The sequence below is a fragment of the Neolamprologus brichardi genome, chromosome 23, assembly GCF_056152115.1.
Source record: "Neolamprologus brichardi isolate AB-2024 chromosome 23, ASM5615211v1, whole genome shotgun sequence".
Classification (NCBI taxonomy): domain Eukaryota; kingdom Metazoa; phylum Chordata; class Actinopteri; order Cichliformes; family Cichlidae; genus Neolamprologus; species Neolamprologus brichardi.
The window spans coordinates 14,008,746-14,029,564 of record NC_142125.1 but is presented as its reverse complement, the minus strand read 5'-3'; the positions used below and the strand labels follow the sequence as shown (position 1 = coordinate 14,029,564).

The following is a 20,819-nucleotide window of genomic DNA, read 5'->3' as shown; positions in this document are numbered from 1 at the left end:
GTTGATACCTGCTCCTCCCCGAGCCAGGTTCTCCTGGAGGTTTCTTCCTGTTAAAAAGAGGTTTTTTCTTTCCACTGTCGCCAAATTTGGCTCGTGGGGTCTCATCCATTCATTTGTCTGTAAAACTACACTGATACAGAATATCAGACTGAGGTGACTGTTATCAGGTCACACTATATAAATAAAACTGAACTGATTCATTCACCTGCCGAGTATCCCCAGACAGTGATCCAGCTGTTAATGCAGTCAAATGGCTGCTCCAAGATGCCAGTTTCTAAATACGCAATTAGGGGGAAAAAAACATCGCTTCTACGCCAGAAGTGGAGAATGGAAAGTTAGTATTATCCACTAATCCACAATAACCACATTACCAAAGAATACAATTGAACAACCATGGAAAAATCCTTTATATACACAAGTATTAAGTGAATTTAGGTGAACCTTGATTTTTTTTCTTCTTTTTCTTGCTTACTGGCTGCAAACAATTTTAATCTCAACTGTTCTATGCCCCTGAATGCATGATCCTAAAATGAAACATATCATTTTCTGGACATAAATTTTAATAGATTTTAATTCTAAAACTATCTTAAACTCATGTAAATATCAATTTTAATGAAATAATCAATGTCTCCAGTATTAATACACAGAGTATTAATACACAGTCAACTTTCACAGTCTGCATTTTTGCGGCTTTCTTTCCTGGCATTTCATTAATACAGCAGCTCCTTTCTAGCTTTACCATCCAAAGTCCATAAACATTTACACAGGGCTTTTGCTGTTCAAGACACTCATACTGCTGATGTGTCTGCAGCAGCTGTGCCACTTCCAACGTGTGTTATTTGTGTAATTTCTTCATGCTACTGTAATGTTATAGTTTTATCTTCCTTTGTAAAAATCCCTCGCTCTGATGTCAGTGGACTTGTCTACATCTCAGGCACACAGCCAACACTCCTTTCATATGAACGTGCTCATAGCTTGGATGGAGTTTATCAACACTTTTGTGTTACTGCTTATAGCTTGATTGCCACTGTTACAGTATGTGAAATATATCCTGGGTATGTCGAAGTCATTTCATACTACAGAACTCTGGTCTAAGTCTGCTCTGGTTTCAGGACTGCTGACTGGGACTGTATCATTTGGTTAAAGTTGCATAAAACAAGTAAATCACTTTTTAAAAGCCAACCAAACTTATTCACAAAATTCATCACACAAACTTGCAGTTATTTGTTTATATTCAGAGTGTGGAGAGTGGAAAACAGTAATCATAGAAGCAATGCGCCAAAATAAAAGGAAAGTGAATGTGGGATCAGAGGAAAAATAATATTAAAGAAATGTTCTGTACTTTAATATAAAGGCACTATCAGTTTCTTCTTGCTTGCAGTAATACTGTACTCAAACATTCCAGCTGTTAGTCATTAGTACCTTTCTCCTACTCCAGGTTGTCCTTTCAGACTAAAAAACCCCCAAAAGAACAGCAGCTGTCTTTTAAGAAAAAACATGCACATTAATATCTGTGATAAATCACTGAAATAATGTGTGACACATGTAAAAATTGAGACGATCTCAGTGGAATAAAAAATTACCAGTCACGCATCAAAGGATGCAATGATCCAATCTGTTTTCTTTTGCTACAATTTGGTCCAAAAACATGTTAACACAGCATGTAGGAATGTAGCCGCGACTATCTGCACTTTTTTAAACACTGTTTTGAAGCTGCTAAAGTAGTTGAGGTTTCCTGCTTTTATTTTGAAAGTCCACCCAAACATCAAACATGGTAAAAAACCCTTCTTGTCTTAAGGTTTGGGAAATTCTTTCTCACAGTATAGACTGACACCTTCGTTTTCTCAACAGCTGCACTAGCAATAAAAAAGTAGAAATTCCACCACAGTGTCTGAAAGGATTTCCCAACTAGACCCCAGTGAAACCAGCACTGCTTAATGTCTCGTACTTTCCCAGTGTACACGACTTGTCCCTGTAATGCTTTTCTGTTGACACTTTTAGTTCACTTTGGGGTAGATCTTTTCATAGAAGAAGCTCTGTGCAAGGACAAAGAGTTCTCCGTCTTTTTCCCTGACGGCGTGGGCACGCACAAACTGAAACTGTTCAAGTGCAAACTCGTAAAATTCATTTTCAATTTTCCAGATGTTTGACTGCTGCAACTTGGCTATTGTCTCTTTGGTGGGGGGCTTCTTCTCTGTGGTCTTCCTAAGGTGCGATTTCTTTCCTGGAGGAACACAAGAAGGTTTAATGATTCCAGGTAACATGTTGTTGCTCTACTAAAAAAACATTCAGTCAGTTAAGTGTAAATTGAGACCAGGAAAAGGATTCGTCGTATAATGGTAACTCCAGTACTGACAGGGCTCGTTTTAAGGGCATCACAGCCACAAATAAGAAGTAACAGTATGAATTTGTGTTTTGTTGCTACCTGTTCTGTAGAGATCTGTGGCTCCCTTAAAGAAGCGTGGGAGTGCTGCCTCCAGGATCATGATGAAGTCCTCGAGTTCCTCCGTTACTCCCACTAACAGGTACTCGTTTACCAGGTTGTATTTGGCCTGTTCCAGAGCCCATCTACTGCCCGCGTTCCTGCACAAGAAACAGAGATCACAGTTTAATTTGGATCACCTCATCTGAAGGCCAGGCTTTTCTTCTGTTACTTATCTACGTCTTTGACATCACTGCACAATACTCCCTAGCGATAGGTGGGTATTATGCAAAGACTAAGCAGCTTTCTTGAATTCTGCCGATCTTATTTTCATGCTAGCTCTCTTCCAGCAAACTCTAAATGTTCTCAGTGATGAGCAAAGCCGTTGTTGCATTTAAGGAGCACAATGTCCAGGAATGCTGATCATTAAAAGAAAACAACTACATGAAAGGAAAAATGTCAAACTGCATGCATTAGTAACAAGGTTACTGTGATCACACTCATTTACTGTTTAATTCCTAATAATGAAAATGAATAACTCAGTTTATTTATTATTTATTTGAAAATAATCAAAATAATCTCCAAAGGGAATTCAAAGTCATTTCCAAACTGCACACAAGTTTTTTTCTTCTTTTTATAACAGATGAGTAATTATGATTTTAGTGGTATTTCTAATTTCACTGTACAAAAAGCTAAAAAAAAAAAAAAAAAAATACATATTCCTATTGTTGAGGTGAAATTTTAGAATAATGCTGACAAAAAACAAAAATCTGTCTTTGGCTTTCAAAAGACATTTGAGGGTTACGAGGATGAATGACTGTTGTTTTTCTTCTTTTGGAGGATAGGGAGGCTTTAATGAGAAGATCCTAGGTTGGACATATATAAATACTGCTTCTGCCACAGGCTGTTCAGTCACTAATGAGTCTGAGTACACAGATTGTGGACTATATATCTATATATGTGCTGTTTACATCGTCTGTGTAATATGTGATTAGTGAGGAGAAAAAAACCCCAAACAGAACTATACCATATCCTCATCACTGTTTACAAACAACAGATGGAGCCTTTTCTTTCACTCAGCTTGGAGAAAGAATAAATTGTCACACTGCGTCTAATTCAAAACAGTCATCTAACATTTTATAACAGACACTGACAGTGAATTACACTTTAGTAGATAGTTAATTACATTACATTCAATTAATCCTTACATTAAGATTCTATTAAGATGTAATGACACTCCTCCATGACTCACTACCTTCTTCGTGTTGGAGGGGTTTGTGTGTCCCAGGGGCTAGCTCTGGGTGAGGGAGCAGACAAATAGCGATTCAAAAACCCCTATGAGTGAAAGATCTAGGGAACAGCTCACGCTGCCTGGGATAGGGTTACCAGGGATGAGTATTTCAGTACCCCTTCAGCTTGCTGCCACTATGTTGGAGTTTTTCCCAGTGAACAATAGGGTTTGGTTCCCTGAGCCTATTTCCTGTTGTTTGCCCTTATGCACCGAACGACAGTTTAGAGTACCGGACCTTCTTGGTATCCGTGGGTGGAGTGCTTGAGGGTGCTCCACCTGGAGGCTCTGTCGTCTCACTTGGGGACTTGAACGCTCATGTCAACAACGACAGTGAGACCTGGAGGGGCGTGAAGGGAGGAACGGCCTCCCAGATCTGAACCCTAGCGTATCCATAAGTGCACGTGGCATCACAACACCCTAGGCCACAGGTTGATCATCGATTTTGTAAATGTATCATCAGATCTGCAGCAGTATGTTCTGGACACGGGTGAAGAGAGGTGCTGAACTGTCAACTGATAACCACCTGGTGGTGTGTTGGACCCTGTGGCATTGGATGATACTGGACAGACCTGTGGGCCCCTAAAGGTATAGTGAAGGTGCGCTAAGAATGCCTGGTAGAGGCAATGCTGCAAGGCTGTCTTGGTTATCAGTGCCTCTACAATGTTGTTGGAGGTTAGGGGCCGTACCTCTGGAATGGATCTTTAAGAAGAGGAAACTGGACAGTGTGCTCCAACTATAGAGGGATCACAGTCCTCAGCCTCCCCAGGAAAATCTATGCCAGGGTGCTGGAAAGGACAGTCCGTCCGTTAGCTGAACCTCGGATACAGGAGGAAATATGCGGTTTGCGTCCTTTTCACGGAACACTGGACCAGCTCTTTACCCTCTTGAGAATACTTGAGGGTACATAGGAGTTTGCACAACCAGTCTACATGTGTTTTGTGGACTCTGAAGAAGGAGTTTCACCGTGTCCCTGAGTCTTCTGTGGAAAGAGCCTCGGAAGTATAGGGCTTCTGGCCCGTTGCTACGAGCCATTTGATCCTTGCAAGAGCTTGGTCCGCATAGCCGGCAATAAGTTGGACTCGTTCCCAGGTGGGTGTTGGACTCCGCCATTGTCACTGATGCTTTTCATAATTTTTAGGGGACAGAATTTCTAGGCGTAGCCAAGTGGTGGAAGGCTTTCACTTGGGCGATCTCAGAATCTCATCCCTGCTTTTCGCAGATGATGTGGTTCTGATGGCTTTGTCAGGTGGTGGCCTCCAGCTCGCACTGAAGCGGTTCGCAGCTGAGTGTGAAGCAGTGGGAATGAGCAACTTCAAGTCTGAAGCCATGGTCTTCTGAAGCTCACAATTGATGGGAGCGGGCGATCGACAGACGGATTGGGTTTGTCATGGTGAAGAGAGAGCTGAGTGTAAAGGCAAAGCTCTGTATTTACCGGCCGATCTACATTCCTACCCTCATCTACGGTCACGAGCTTTGGGTAGTGGCTGAAAGAATGAGATCATATATACAAGTGGCAGAAATTTGCTGACATGCTGGACATGCACCCTCTCTACATTTATTTGTATTTCCCATTTTGTCCCTTCGAAACGACTTCTGCTCTGCGCCACTGCTGCATCCTGTTGATGCTAAGCTAGCAGCCTAAACAGGAGTTGTAGCAGTTCAGAGAAAGAGAATGATCGGGCTGTCGGGTGCAGCCCACTCACCAGCACTCTGAATAGTGACCACAGAAGAAAGGGATCTGCAACCACAGTTTCTCCGGAGCACAGTCAGACCCACCTGATGACACACACTCATCAAAGGTCTGAAACACAATGCGAAACACTTGTCATTGTATTATCCAGACAAAAAACAGGTCATTCAAAAAAGATGCAAGCTGTAAAAGAAGCACCTTCTTGTCTCCTTGTTTCCTTCGTCGAAGGCCTGGTCTGTAGTCATCTCCAAAACGTAAAAAATAGTAGTACGATACAAGGCGCTCTATGGGATCACGCACCACATTGATGTACAGTGGTTTACCTTTCACGCCATATCTGAACAAAAAGGGAGGGCACATTCTTTAAAATCGTTTGAGACTTCATTTATACTTCACTGCAGCAGCACATGAAGCTGTGCTGCTGAATTTTATTGCATTCAAAAAGCATATTCTCCCTAGTGAAAGCATGGAGCAGCATCAGGGAGTGAGAGTGCAAGTTAACCGAATCTCTCTCACTGAGAAACACTTAGACCATTAGAATAATTACCTGTGATCACAGAGATGATAGTGTCAGGGGAGATAAGGACAACAATGCCATTAATCAACACTAAAGCACATGTTAGCGATCAATACGTGACCTCCCTTTATCTGCTCTGCTGGCTGTTTGTAACTAATCTGGATATTAATGGTATTACAGGAAATGAAGGGCCTTACTTTGAGAAGTCCAGATAAGCTACATGGCCGTGGTAGAAGCCGGGCTTCATCTCTCTCCATGAGGTGACGTTCCTGACAAAGCGCACCTGGAGACAAAGATAATGGAAACTAATTACGGAGCCGCGGGGAAACGGAGCCACAACAGAAATGTTTGCGCTACATGTTGCTACAAACTTTACTCAGTTACAGCGCAGAGTTCAAATACAGCAAAAGTGTCAACCCTTCCCAATGAACAAATGAGCATTTGCATTCATATTTACAACTGGAACACATTTTGATAATGAATAATAAATACTAATAATTTTTAGTCATGTGACAGGGTGGAGCCCTGGAGGTCAAAACGCTGTTATAACATGCAGGTGAATCCCAAAGAAGTACATGCCTGTCACTTCTTCATCTGTTTTCAAGCACAAGCTCTGAACAAGCTGCAGATTTTGAGCACTTGAATTTCACGTACAGCTCCAGTCACTAAAACATCCTTGACCAGAGTCTTTCCTCTTACACTGCGCCACTGAATGTACAGAATATTTATCCATGCATGTTTTTGGTCTGGATGAGTCACAAAAGCTGCCGTTTAAGGAGAAGAAGTTCAAAGTAGAATGTCAAAGTAAAAACAAGCGTTAAGTAGCTAATGTCCATCCATTTTCTAAACCACTTATCCAATTTAGAGGGCTTGAGCCTAACCCAGCTGTCACAGAGGCAGGATACATACCGAACAGGTCGTCTGTCAGTCCACTGAACAGCTAACATAGAGAGACACAATCACACTCTGATCTAACATGTGTGTCTTCAGCTTGTGGGAGGAAATTGGAGTACAGAAATTCTTTATCATAAAGATACAACAGAAATGAAACATGAGTATTAATGGTGTAAACATCACATCATGTTAACATAATGATCTAAAACTCCGAGATTACTTAAAATGTGTTTATGTAAGCTTGAAAAGAAGTTCTTACTTAAATAAGGCACATAATCTGGTAACTTTAAAAAAAATTATTTCAATCAAATTCTGGCACCGACGTCTGTATAAAAGGTTCCTTAAGCTGTAACATTCTGTTCAAACAGCGTTCGGATTAAATAAAGATGATTAAATTGTGTGTCTACTAAAGGTTTCTAAGGAAACTGCACATGGAGCACTAAAACACTGGAAAGTGGATCAGGTGGAACCAAAGCACAATCAGAAGGAACATAAGTGATCATCAAAACCACCATCACTGAAATTACTTCATAGATAAAGAATTTTCTAAATAGAGAACAAAAGCCTCTAAATAGAAAGAATACTGTCAAAGAAAGGCCGTTTACATGCTGTGAGAGGACGAGCAGCATCTGTGACCAAATGCTGAGGAGAGCAAACAAGGCCAAAAACTTGGGTTAAGAAAGACAGATTTAGATGTGAACAAAACTTTATTACAGAAAAGTAAAATGTAAGGACACATACAGAATTATACCACAGCATATCAAGCCCACAGGGAAACAGGGTGATGGGAATATTGAAATCTTCTGGAATAAAACTGGTTCTTGAATGCTGCAGTCAGGAAAACAAAACAGAAGCAAACAAGCACTAAGCTAATCTGAAGTTCAGGGACTTTTTGTGCCCAAGGCACAACACAAGACCTCATTCATATTTGCAATCATATCTGCTCGTATGAACAGTATTCAGTATACAACAGCCCACAGTTGGATTTATAAAACCAAGCATGACAGAAAGACTGCAAACATACTGGCGTCACAGACGGTGATGTGCTGAATCACAATATGTAAACACTCTTAGCATATAACGCATCACTTATAAATGTATTTCATCACAGACACCAAAACCAGCAGTGTTGATAAATATAAACCAAATCAAACCTAATAAAAACAGAGTCTAATATGTATGACACCATCTCCCTATCACATCCACCACCTTAAGAGCAGAGAGAAAGCAACTGGACTGCGAGTTGATATCAAGCTGGTGGCAGGGTTCAGGAAAGTCTGGTTTGCCTTATATATGATGCTTATTACCTTGAGACAAATTACCGTAATGAATTTCAGAAAATTTGAGATTAAAGAGCATAGAAGAATGTTAGGGTCAGTTGGTTCCATCAATATTTAACTGTATAAATGACCAGGATGATGTTAGTTTTCTTTCAGATTCTGCAAACATGGCCTCTACACGAATACACTGGATGCGCAGTGGCAGCTCTCACCTGGCATATCATCACCACCTGCACATATCCACTGCCTGGTAATAGATGTTTTTATTATAATGCACCAACTCAAATAAAATACACTCACCAAATTGCGGTGACACACATCACTGCAGTAAGAAGAACCAATGATCACCAACCTAAATATGATCCATAGATATTCATGGGGTGCTTTGACCATATGTGGAATGAGGGTGGTAAACATAAAGAGGTTTAGATATGAGGCTGGTGTAGATATGTTCCCAGATGGACTATGATTTTACAAAGTGGAATATGTACCTTTTTAAAATCTGCCTTTTATTTGCTCAAACTATTTTTGTTTTTTCTGCTCACGCTTAATATGGAGCCCATCCACTCTTTGATTAATGAGGCCCCTTGGACTTGCTTTAGGGTACACCACCAGTCTAAACCAGCGGTCCCCAACCCCCGGGCCACGGACCAGCACCAGGCCGCGAGAGTTGAGGCTCGGGTGTGAAATTTATGGTTTTCAGGGTTTTTATCGTTAACTCTGCTTCCCTGGGTCTTTTCCCGTGTTGTAAATCTGTCTTATTTTGAAAGAAGTATTTACGTGTTACCATAGCAACCAGAGAGCATTAAGGGGCAGAGAGGAGGATGTTAGTCGCATTTCAGGAGGACGCTGCTAATAAAGTTACACAATTACACTGTGAATTTGCGTTTATTATTATATTTACAAATACCACCGTTTTTGTCTTGGTTGTATCATTTTATTTTGTTGTATTTATCCGCGACACCTTAAAGGCTGTGAAAATATTGTCTGACATTAAATCGGTCCGTGGCGCAAAAAAGATTGGTGACAACTAGGGGTGCAACGATACACAAAATTCACGGTTCGGTTCGATACTTTGGTGTCACGGTTCGATATTTTTTCGATACAAAAAAAATGTTCATGCCTTTTTATTAATTTGTCATTTATTAAATTTTCACGGCACATTCTGCACCACATCTCTGTGCGTTCATTATTTGTTTGAAGCCAGCTCACCTCCTGCAACCACTTTTCCGAGAATATGCGCTTCTTTTGTGGTTCGGACTCCTTCTGACATTTCTTTGGAGGTGGAGGAACATCACAGTAATTGCTTAAAGGAGCTTCTTCGACATCTTCAAGAGTTCTAAACAAATGTCTGTCCTCCTCCTGAAAATCTTATGTACGCAAACACGCGTTGCAACTTCTTATCTTGTGCGCGTTTTTTATTTTGACAGCGAATGCGCACCTGCGGACCACTTATGTGCAGCCCTGGTTATTTAGCTCGTCATATTGCAGCCACAGAAATTATTTTGTCCATGAAACCATAAAGCTGCACTTTGTTTTTGCCTTATAGTCTGATTTGTCATAACTTTTCCGTTTTGTGGTAAGCTTTTCTTTGGCTGTCACTTCTTCACCCTGACCTGTCTTATTTGGCTCAGCAGAACTAAAATATATATCCTGCTGCTTTTACACACGCACTCACATAACGCTCAGCGATTCTCTGCCCGATCAACCTCTCACATGTTTAAGTTTGCTGCGGGAGATTTCACTTGTCATGTTTGCATAGTAAGCTAACGATTGATAAGATGATGTCAGAGGAATTGGTGCGCAAATTATCATCACTCACCAATCAGTGCTGTCGCTCTCTATACACAGTTCGCGTGATTGCAAAGTGAAAGCAAAAAACAAACGCAAATTCAAACGCGATTTCAATACGTCACATATTGACAGTGGCTCACCGATGCCAATGACATAATTACCCAGCTACATTTCTGAAAGAATGCAAAAGCATTGACATATATTTTTCCTTCCTACGATAGGCCGACGGGCAGGGCAGCCCGACTGGAAAAATCGCTAGCCCCCGGACGTCGGGCTAGCGATTTTGCGAGCCCTGTATCTGATTGAGGAATCACTCATCTTTGGAAAAGAGAGTTTATTACAGAGAAATGGCTCTTTCCAAAATAAAAGCTATACTATACGCTTCTTCTGGGCTATATTCTCAGCAGCATGTTAAACATATCAGGTCCCCATAAGGAGAATCATGTGCTAACGGCTGTCTAAATGACTCGGCTAAAGTTTGTAGCATGAGTGCTTGTTGTTTTTGTCTGCTTCCACTTGTCTTTGCACTAGGATGATGTCGGCGTAAATGTGCAGTCATATTCGTTGTGTTCCCACTAGTGCTGTCAGCGTTAATCTGAAATGAGGTTAACGCCACAACACGGCAAATCTCCGTTACTGAGCTACCGCGGATCGCCCCGTGCGTGGGGCTGGACGGCCAACACGTTAACGAGCTAACTGCGCTAACGCACTAGTTCCCACCAATGTAATTGAGCATTGCTGGCACATCCAACATACTGTTTTACTTTAGTCCATGACGTGCTTACCTTCAGGGTCATACTCACATGAAGACCAAAACAGTTCCAAACGCCAGATCTGAATGAGGGTGGGGGAGGTTCAATTTGCCATGTTGCAACAAGCTTAGCTTCTGTCTTGCTAGCTTGCCCTGCCCTCAGTGAATCTGTGTTCGACTACTCCGCCTAGGCTGCTCTGTCGAGCGCAGATCCACCGAGCGCTCAACACAGACAGCACCGTCAGAAGGAAAGTTGATAAAAATAAATTACAAATGCTGTATTGTTCAATACATATGCGTACCAAACCGAAAGCACTGTACGAACTTTTGCTTCTAGTGTAAATTATGCCACTGATCAACAGCATTAAAACAAAACACATTACACAAATGGACAATATTATGGACAATTAATTATGACATTTGAAACACACACAGATTAATATCACCCTACACTATTAATAAATATCACAAAGTCAAACGTACCTTGGCTGGACTGAATGTTTTAACTTGATACAAAAGTGTTCATATATAAAAATGAATCTTGGCTGTGACGGGACTGCAGACTGTCGTTTACCCTCATACGTGTGCGTGTGTGTGTGTGAGGTGGGGGTGGTGAGTAGGTGCGACCCTGTTGTGAGACGGCAGACAGGATATTACATTGGCAACTACAAATAACACCACTATAGCTTCAGGGCATTTACACTGTGTGAACTGAGCTGCTCTCAGCAGTAAACATTCACTAAGAGTAACAGGATGCGGAGAAAGACACAGACAATTCTCAAACCAAAATATCATCAGGTTTCATTATTTTCAACGTGCAAACAAACACACCGGAGAGAGGGATTCATTAACAGACAACAGCCGCAGATGAGTTTCCCTTCCACCACCACAGAGTACCTTTTTCATGAGTGATGTGGATCATCAGAATAGCGTGAAATTGGCAATAGGGCTGTGCGATATGACCAAAATCTCATATCCCGATATAAGAATTCTATCGTCAGATAACGATATAAATCACAAAAATGTAACATTTTCTGTAAAATCTGTGAATCTCGAGCAGCTCGACTTGCGGGAAGTGTTTCCAGCTTCGCGTCATGTAGCTGGAGTCGAGTGTTTTAACAGATGCATGAAACTACACATTTTTAGACATAAGTTGTAGCAGCCGCCGTTTTCTTTGTGAGTATTTATTACACGGCGTGCTGCGGGGAAAAGCCTGTTCTAACGTTTGAGTCTAAGGTTTATTTTTTAGCACCTGGCGGCTCTTTTTTACTTCTCATCTGTAAATAATCTGCTTTCACGTGATTCAGTTTATTTTGAAAAGTCTCAACAGGATCTTGAGCTTTATTGTGAAAGGTTTATGTGGAACATAAACAAGCGGACACGTGATGGTGTTACTGTCGTTGTTGCTAACCACTACGCATAAAAACAGGCGCTTGTCTGTCCGTAGTGTGGTTATATTAAATATAAGAGAAAGAGAGAACTTTAAGAAATTAATATAGCCACTACAGTGACCATCAAAACGCTGAAAAAATATTACCGTAAACAGTTTATTTTGCGACACCACAAAACAAACTATAGCATAAAATGAAACAATAGACGTTTTTATATCGTCATCCGATATATCGTTATATCAAACAGCCCTAATTGGCAACTTTGTTTATTACAAGTGTTATAAATGAGAATAAGAAATGCAGCAATGTGCCAACACTGGCACAAAAGCAGGAAAGGGGATCACTTGCAAGTAAACAAGGAAGCAAACAGGATACTAAATGTTAAAACTTTAAAAACACATTTTGTCTGACCTGAAGATTGCACATTCTTAAATATTCTCTCTAGGACTTCAGCATGTAAGAGTTGCATAAATATGTCAAAAACAAAGTTAGCTCAACCTAGTGAGATGAGGGACAATAATGAATATTTCTAAGATACAGAAGGAACATTAGTGGAAAATACTCCAGGACCACATTTCAGTGGAGGAACCCGAGCGTGATCTCAAAATCTTACATTGTCTCTGCGATCTGTCTAGGTATAGAATCATAAACAGAGCCTTTAAAAATGTATTCCTGCGCAAAATATAATAAACGTTACTCTGTCATTTTGGCTGAGCGTGTGAGGTCTTACTTGGTCTTGTAGAGACATGACAGGGTTGTTCTTGGTTGTGTTGATGTGCAGAACGTGGAAGCGATTCTTCCCACACAGGTCGTAGGCGATGTTAGTGAAGGACGTGCTGGCTGTTTTGGGCACTCTGTTGTAGATGACCGTGTCGTCGTTTTCTACTATCGGCGGAACTTCCCGCCCACCCCCGTATTCGCTGTGACGCTGCTCTACTTCGGCCACCTCGTGTCTGGCTATGGTGCGTTCTGAACAAGCAAGTAAACACAGTCTGTTGTTAACATTTTAATTATACAGCGCACAACTGAATAAGCACAATATTATAATATTCGATTTAGCACTAAAAAGGACAGTCACTCCAGCTTATCACACCACCATAAAATAGTCAGTCAGTAGTTTTAGGGAGCAATTTGCATGCCAGGTAGCTGGATGTTGTTCGAAGAGATTGATCTAACCTTTATGTCTTCCTATTCGTCTTCTTTGTATTTGCTGATTAGCTAAACAGCTGGAATGAGTGAGGAGCAGGAGCAGACTGGCAGCTGCCAGATGAAATAAACCCCGAGATGAGATTCTCCCCTCCCACAGGAACATGGCATAAGGCCAGTGAAGCTTGTTAGTTAGCATGCCTTAATTAAAGAAAACAACAAGTCCTTCAAAGCACAATAACATCAAAACAACTAATTAGGCTTTTGATGATAACATTGACAGGAGGCATAATTAAAGGTGTTTTCTCCCTCTTCTTTTCTCCACTGCAATGTTAATTAAAGACAATTACACGAATGGCCTTGTGTCTCTTAGACCGGATGTGTGGCGCTCAGTATGCTGCAACATCCAGCAGTCCAGCAAATCCTTTACTGTCTGACACGATGAAGGCTGATGAAGCTCAGGGGGTGGAGACTGTTTGAGTTCCTTTTGTCTCCATTTTAAGGCAGATGGATGGTCACTTATATTAAAGATTAAAGAAAATGGGATGTGTGCATATTTTTCTGTTAGGCGTTTGTTCCTGGTAACTTATTTACGGGTTGATTAAATGAAAGAAAAAATAGTCAGACCAGTCTTTAAAGCAAGAAAGACAGTGAAAACAGTCCAAATTGAGCACAGTGTAAGTGGTGAGGTTAAACTAATGCATTTGTATTTAATGAGAGCCGCTTGAAAGCATATTTTGTATGATGTCAAAATGTCAAAATGCTGTTGAGATGGCTATGGAGCCGAATCTGAAACAAAATGTTTCTTAATTTCAAAGAAAAAAGATTAAACTGAGTACACTGGCAGGCGTCAGTGCTACTCAGCATCCTAGTAGATACACATATGACTTCTTGTTCAGTTATCGAATTCAGAAGATTTTTAGGGAACCTTTGATGGTTGAGGAATAAAAATACTGAAACTACAACTTCAACAGTTTATTCAAACTAAAAAAAACATGTACAGTTATTTTTTTCTGTGTTGATTTCCTGTAAGCATTAATTACTTTCATCTTTACTTTGATACAGTATAACTTTTGATATTTAAGATCATGATTTTTTTCAGTTGGAAATTTTATGTTTGCAGATTTGGGGGTGTTTTTAGCCTTTTAAATCATCTTTGATTTTCAGATCTTATCAACAATTTCTGAGTTTTGGCCTTGATCTCGCAGGGCGTCAATGTGGCATTAACTGAGAGAAGGGTGGAATCATGAGCGATGACTTCAGATACGTTGTGGAATGCACACAATGTCTGTGTAGGTCATGGAAATTTAAGGCACTTGGAAAGAAAAGCGACTGGACTTCCTCTTTGAAGAGAATGGAAACCTCAACGTTGAAGTTTACCGGAAGCCCACACACCCAGATCAGTACCTATCCTTTGACTCCCACCACCCTCTGCAACACAAACTTGAAGTAATCAGGACCCTGCAACACTGAGCCAAAAACATTCCCTCTAAGCCAGAAGGGAAAGAAAGGGAACACACATAGGTAAAGAAAGCTCTTAAAATATTACACCAACTAAGGAGAAAATGAATGACAAACAGAACATTGTCATCTCTTATGTAGCAAGTTTATCAGAGAAACTCGGGAGAATCTTCTCAAAGTATGACATCCCAGTACACCTCAAACCCACCAATACACTCAGACAAAAACTGGTTCTTCCCAAGGACAAAACTCCTAAACAAAAACTAAACTACGTAATATATGCTGTTTTCTGCATCGAGGAGCGCTCAGACCTCTACAGTGCAGAAAACAAACAGCCAGTCCATAAACGCATGGCACAACACGGAAGAGCCACCTCAACAGGACAAGACTCAGCTGTACATCTGCATCTTTCCCACATTTTGTCACATTACAGCCACAAACATGAATCAATTTTTTTGGAATTCCACGTGAAAGACAAATACAAAGTGGTGTACACGTGAGAAGTGGAACGAAAATCATACATGATTCCAAACATTTTTTACAAATAAATAACTGAAAAGTGGGGTGTGCGTAATTATTCAGCCCCCTGAGCGAATACTTTGTAGAATCACCTTTTGCTGCAATTACAGCTGCCAGTCTTTTAGGGTATGTCTCTACCAGCTTTGCACATCTAGAGACTGAAATCCTTGCCCATTCTTCTTTGCAAAACAGCTCAGCAGTTTTCAGATCTTGCCACAGATTCTCGATTGGATTTAGATCTGGACTTTGACTGGGCCATTCTAACACATGGATATGTTTTGTTTTAAACCATTCCATTGTTGCCCTGGCTTTATGTTTAGGGTCGTTGTCCTGCTGGAAGGTGAACCTCCGCCCCAGTCTCAAGTCTTTTGCAGACTCCAAGAGGTTTTCTTCCAAGATTGCCCTGTATTTGGCTCCATCCATCTTCCCATCAACTCTGACCAGCTTCCCTGTCCCTGCTGAAGAGAAGCACCACCAGAGCATGATGCTGCCACCACCATATTTGACAGTGGGGATGGTGTGTTCAGAGTGACGTGCAGTGTTAGTTTTCCGCCACACATAGTGTTTTGCATTTTGGTCTCATCTAACCAGAGCACCTTCTTCCACATGTTCGCTGTGTCCCCCACATGGATTGTGGCAAACTGCAAACGGGACTTCTTATGGTTTTCTGTTAACAATGGCTTTCTTCTTGCCACTCTTCCATAAAGGCCAACTTTGTGCAGTGCATGACTAACAGTTGTCCTATGGACAGATTCCCCCACCTGAGCTGTAGATCTCTGCAGCTCGTCCAGAGTCACCATGAGCCTCTTGGCTGCATTTCTGATCAGCGCTCTCCTTGTTCGGCCTGTGAGTTTAGGTGGACGGCCTTGTCTTGGTAGATTTACAGTTGTGCCATACTCCTTCCATTTCTGAATGATCGCTTGAACAGTGCTCCATGGGATGTTCAAGGCTTGGGAAATCTTTTTGTAGCCTAAGCCTGCTTTAAATTTCTCAGTAACTTTATCCCTGACCTGTCTGGTGTGTTCTTTGGACTTCATGATGTTGTTGCTCCCAATATTCTCTTTGACAACCTCTGAGGCCGTCACAGAGCAGCTGTATTTGTACTGACATTAGATTACACATAGGTGCACACTATTTAGTCATTATTAGTAGTAGTGACTATTTAGTCACTACTATTTAGCAGTCATCAGGCAATGTCTATGGGCAACTGACTGCACTCAGACCAAAGGGGGCTGAATAATTACGCAAACCCCACTTTGCAGTTATTTATTTGTAAAATGTTTGGAATCATTTATGATTTTTGTTCCACTTCTCACGTGTACACCACTTTGTGTTGGTCTTTCACGTGGAATTCCAATAAAATTGATTCATGTTTGTGGCTGTAATGTGACAAAATGTGGAAAAGTTCAAGGGGGCCAAATACTTTTGCAAGCCACTGTATGTGCACAGAGGGGGTGGCTTACAACACCAACTGTCTGCCACCCACAATCCAGTGTTGAGATCCCTTCCGAAGCACCTTAACACCCACTCACGTCTTGCGTCACTTGATCTCAATAGGTCACAGGACAGGTTGAGGCAAGGTCTTAAAATGGTTTCACCCAATACCTCTGTTAATAATGACCCACACCCTTTTTCATACCTTGGCTCATGTGATGAGTCTACGACCCTCTTAAGGGACAACTCCCAATACAGCTTAAATAGCTGGGACTCTGCCATTTGGACTTAGAACTGAAGAAGCTTCTCAAATGAGAGGTGAAACATCTTCTATTCTATTGTATTCATTTGTATTATTTTAAACATTAAAATACTTAATTATCACTTCCACAACATCTGCTTGATTAGGCTTATAAAATGCAGATGACTGGGGTTAATTTTCTTGGTTGCCAGGGCGATGCATCCCCTCTGAATAAATTTAGTCAAAAAATGTGATAATTAATGTCCTTGAATATAAACTAATAAGATTTATTATAAGTCACTTTTTCACATTTTGCTGCAAGCACATATTCCCGATATACACGTGTACAGCTCGCTTCAATCAAACTTTATTAGTAAATGATGAAAAACACTGTTTGTGTTTATCTTAGAAGTCCCTTGCACAAAACTACTAAAAACCAAAATCTCCTGGTTTCTAAACGCATAAAGCCTCCAGTGTCAGCGTTTTTCAGTGTCCCAAATTTCTTCTAAAGTTGGGAAACGAGCTCAAACTTGCAGACACACAGAGCCAAATGAAGATCAGATCCTGCTGTAGACGATTTGGCCTCACAGAGCTCTGATCCAAACAAAATGATTCATGGCAGCATGTCTGTTTTCAACCACGCTTGACGTTTTGTGCTTGTAACCCAACATGGAACTTGTCTGTGTTTCCAGGAATCTTTACTGAATATTAATGTGGAATGTCTGGCAGTCTGCGCAGGTTTTGGCTGCACTCTGTTTTCAAATTTGAAAGGTACAAGTGAAAGAAGTAATTGTGCAGTAAGGAATCAACATGGCTAGATTTTAAAAAATTGTTATCGCTTGTGTGTTGTTTAACAATTTTCTTGTGTACTTTTCTGCAATAAATGTTTAAAATTACTTTTGAAAAAAATGTCTATATATTATATTCTTTACTTTTGGTCCTAAGGTACTTTCCTTATGTTGATGACCAAAGATTCTTTGGTGGGTGCCATGTTTTTATTTATTTATTTACATAAACAGGGAAAACCCTGTGCTTGAAGGGATATACTTCTGATGGGTGGAAAAATATGGATTTCCATCTGTAGCACTAACACGCTGGTATCTAATGTTTGTGTACCTCAATACAGATGTTCAATATAATAAGTGCAGACAGATTTGAAATCAAGTAGGGATGCATGTAGGGGGGAAACGATTTCTAAAAATAAATAAATACAACACAATACTAAATACTTTCAAGAATAGCAAAATCAAAATTAAAACATACTGGCGTTGTTTTCAGGTTCATCCTTTTCCAATTAGGTCAAATCCGTGTACACAATTAGCCTGGGGAGGCTTTGGTGCATAAGCTTATTGAGACTGGAATATCTATGTATATGTGTCACATGTCTATGTTGATAAACACTACTCTTCTAAATTATCTTACAGTCTTACAATCTGATGATAATAACAAAGAGTATAATAAACACTGAATTCAATAATAAGCAAAGCCACTATGGAAACTAGCTGAAACCAAACTGAACTGAAAATAAAAATGAAAATAAATTGATCACAATAACGTCGATGTTTGAGGACTTTCAGCATTGTTGTGTAAATGATTTTTAAGTTTTAAAAATCTCCTGACTTTTTTCCTATAATGTAATTTTTGGTAAAAACTTGTCCGAATGTTTTTACTTTTTATAAATTAGAAATTCTATGTTGCATTGCCTCAGTTTTCAAGCCTCAATAAGCTGGGTTACTGGGTGAACCCACCTTTGCTGTGGTCTTACCTAGTTTGGCTCTGGACTCGTCCAATTTCTGGATCTGATTCTCGATCAGCAGCATCGCCACTCCGAATGCCAAAACAGCCAAAAGCTGGATCTTCGGCAGCATCATGATCCTTAAAATCCCCATCAAACAACCGAATGAATCATGCCGTGGATGCCGGTAGCTTCAGGTTTTACATCCACTGATAACGTTTAACCCAGCACAAGCGTCTGCTGCTGGAAACTGGACTGACTCGGATGTTTTGATTTATATATTGCAAATCGAAATCCGGACGCCGAGTTTAGCTGCTGAGCATCATTAGTAGATATAGAGCTCAGCAGCCATCCTGCAGGGTTAACTCAGCGTTAGCAAAACAAACTAACAGCAGCTAGCTCCGTGCTAACACTGGCCAACCTCACACCACCGGCATATTTCAAAACCAGCTTCGCTGTTCGTGTTTTATTTTGGACTTAACCTGCTTTGCCAACCGCGAGTTCGTGCTGAGCTCACAGACATGAAGGCAGTGAAACACAGGTGACTGCATGAAAGATAACCGAGTCCAAACTAAGCTTCTAGCAGGAATGTCGCTTCTTCTTCATCCTGTGTTTTCATTGGACAATCTCAGAAGAACTCTAAAGGCTCATGTCGCCACCTACTGGACGGCAGTGTGTGCAACAATTATTCCCCACAATGCAAAGAGAAAGTTCACAAGATGTTAGTGAGACAAGCTGTTTTGTATGATTTGGAAATGGTGGCACTGACAAAAAGACAGGAGGCTGAGATGGAGATGGTAGAGTAAAATGTTTTCACTGGGAGTGACCAGAATGGACAGCATTAGAAACATGTCAGAAGGACAGTTCAGGACAGGTGCTTTGGAGACAAAGTTAGAGAGGCAAGGCTGAGATGGTGTGGACATGTACACGGAAGAGAGAGCGCATACAGTGAACTAAGGTTGCTGAAATAGAATCTGCCAAGCAGGACGAAACGCAGAAGACCATACAGAAACAGGAGGATGCTTGGGATAGGGTGGGTAAGGTAGATGATCCATTCCTGCCCTAAAGGGACCAATCAAAAGAAGACGAGACAGAAAATAAGTAAAGGTTAGAACCACCATGCTTAGCCAAACAGTCCAATAGATATATAAAACCTTAATTTTGCTGTTTTTAAAGATGGCTCCTCATCACTGATTGTACAAAACCTTATTTAAATTCTTACAGTGTAACAAAATGTTGTTTCTGTCACAATCTAAGAGGCATAGTTATGTATGTAATTTAATAAATGTATGATTAATTAAATAAATTCTAGTATTTGTTTAGTTTTCTTTAGCAAATAAAGTCAGCAAATAAACTCAATACAATAGTTCAGATATACACGAGTCATTGGCCTCATTCAGGATGGTGATGAGTCTGCATACCGGCAGGAAGTTGAGCGGCTGGTACTCTGGTGCAGTCAGCACAATCTGGAGCTGAACACTCTTAAAACTGTAGAGATGACAGTGGACTTCAGGAGACATCCCTCAACTCTGCTCCCCCTCACCATATCAGACAGCCCTGTATCAACTGTGAAGATCTTCAAGTTCCTGGGTACAACCATCTCCCAGGACCTGAAGTGGGAGACCAACATCAACTCCATCCTCAAAAAAGACCCAGCAGAGGATGTACTTCCTGAGACAACTGGGGAAGTACAGTCTTCCACAGGAGCTGCTGATCCAGTTCTACACTGCAGTCATAGAGTCTGTCCTGTGCTCCTCCATCACAGTCTGGTATGGTGCAGCCACTAAACCGGACAAGAGCAGACTGCAGCGGACTGTACGGGCAGCAGAAAGGATCATCGGCGTCCCCCTGCCCTCCATCCAGGATCTGTACCTCCCAAGAACCAGGAAACGGGCAGGGAAAATCATCACAGACCCCTCACACCCTGGACACAGACTTTTTGATCTGCTGCCCTCTGGCAGAGGGTACAGAAGCCTGCAGACCAGGACCACCCGACATAGGAACAGTTTCTTTCCCCTCGCCATCTCCCTTCTAAACAGTTGACCTGTCATACTGCTCCCACTGCCAGACTGCAACTGCACCTTATGTACATTCTGTAGTATTCATTCCACCTCATTTGTCTATTTTATGTATATAAGTTTAGATTAGTTATTTATAATTGGTTTACACAGCTTTGTATATGTATGTGTATGCATGTGTAATGTATATATAGACACGTGTGTGTGTGTGTGTGTGTGTGTGTGTGTGTGTGTG

General features: G+C 41.0%; 1 protein-coding gene across 1 annotated transcript; it reads right to left on the bottom strand.

Moving 5' to 3' along the window:
• Positions 1-1,214: 1,214 nt before the first annotated feature.
• On the bottom strand, positions 1,215-19,172 carry hs2st1b (heparan sulfate 2-O-sulfotransferase 1b). Its single transcript, XM_087836473.1, has 7 exons — positions 18,597-19,172; positions 12,761-12,999; positions 6,118-6,203; positions 5,602-5,740; positions 5,417-5,514; positions 2,426-2,583; positions 1,215-2,224 (listed from the first exon to the last, which is right to left on the bottom strand). The coding sequence occupies exons 1-7, from the start codon at positions 18,718-18,720 to the stop codon at positions 1,998-2,000; spliced, it is 1,071 nt and encodes a 356-aa protein (XP_087692599.1). The 5' UTR covers positions 18,721-19,172; the 3' UTR covers positions 1,215-1,997.
• Between the last annotated feature and the right edge of the window lie 1,647 nt (positions 19,173-20,819).

What these genes read in the sequence shown, in the direction of transcription:
- hs2st1b (XM_087836473.1), bottom strand. Translation starts at nt 18,720, where the DNA reads ATGGGGATTTTAAGGATCATGATGCTGCCGAAGATCCAGCTTTTGGCT. An exon ending in GCTTATCTGGACTTCTCAAA is followed by an intron (nt 5,741 to 6,117) that starts GTAAGGCCCTTC and finishes CTTTTTGTTCAG; the next exon opens with ATATGGCGTGAAAGGTAAAC. An exon ending in GGTCACTATTCAGAGTGCTG is followed by an intron (nt 2,584 to 5,416) that starts GTGAGTGGGCTG and finishes TTTCTTGTGCAG; the next exon opens with GAACGCGGGCAGTAGATGGG.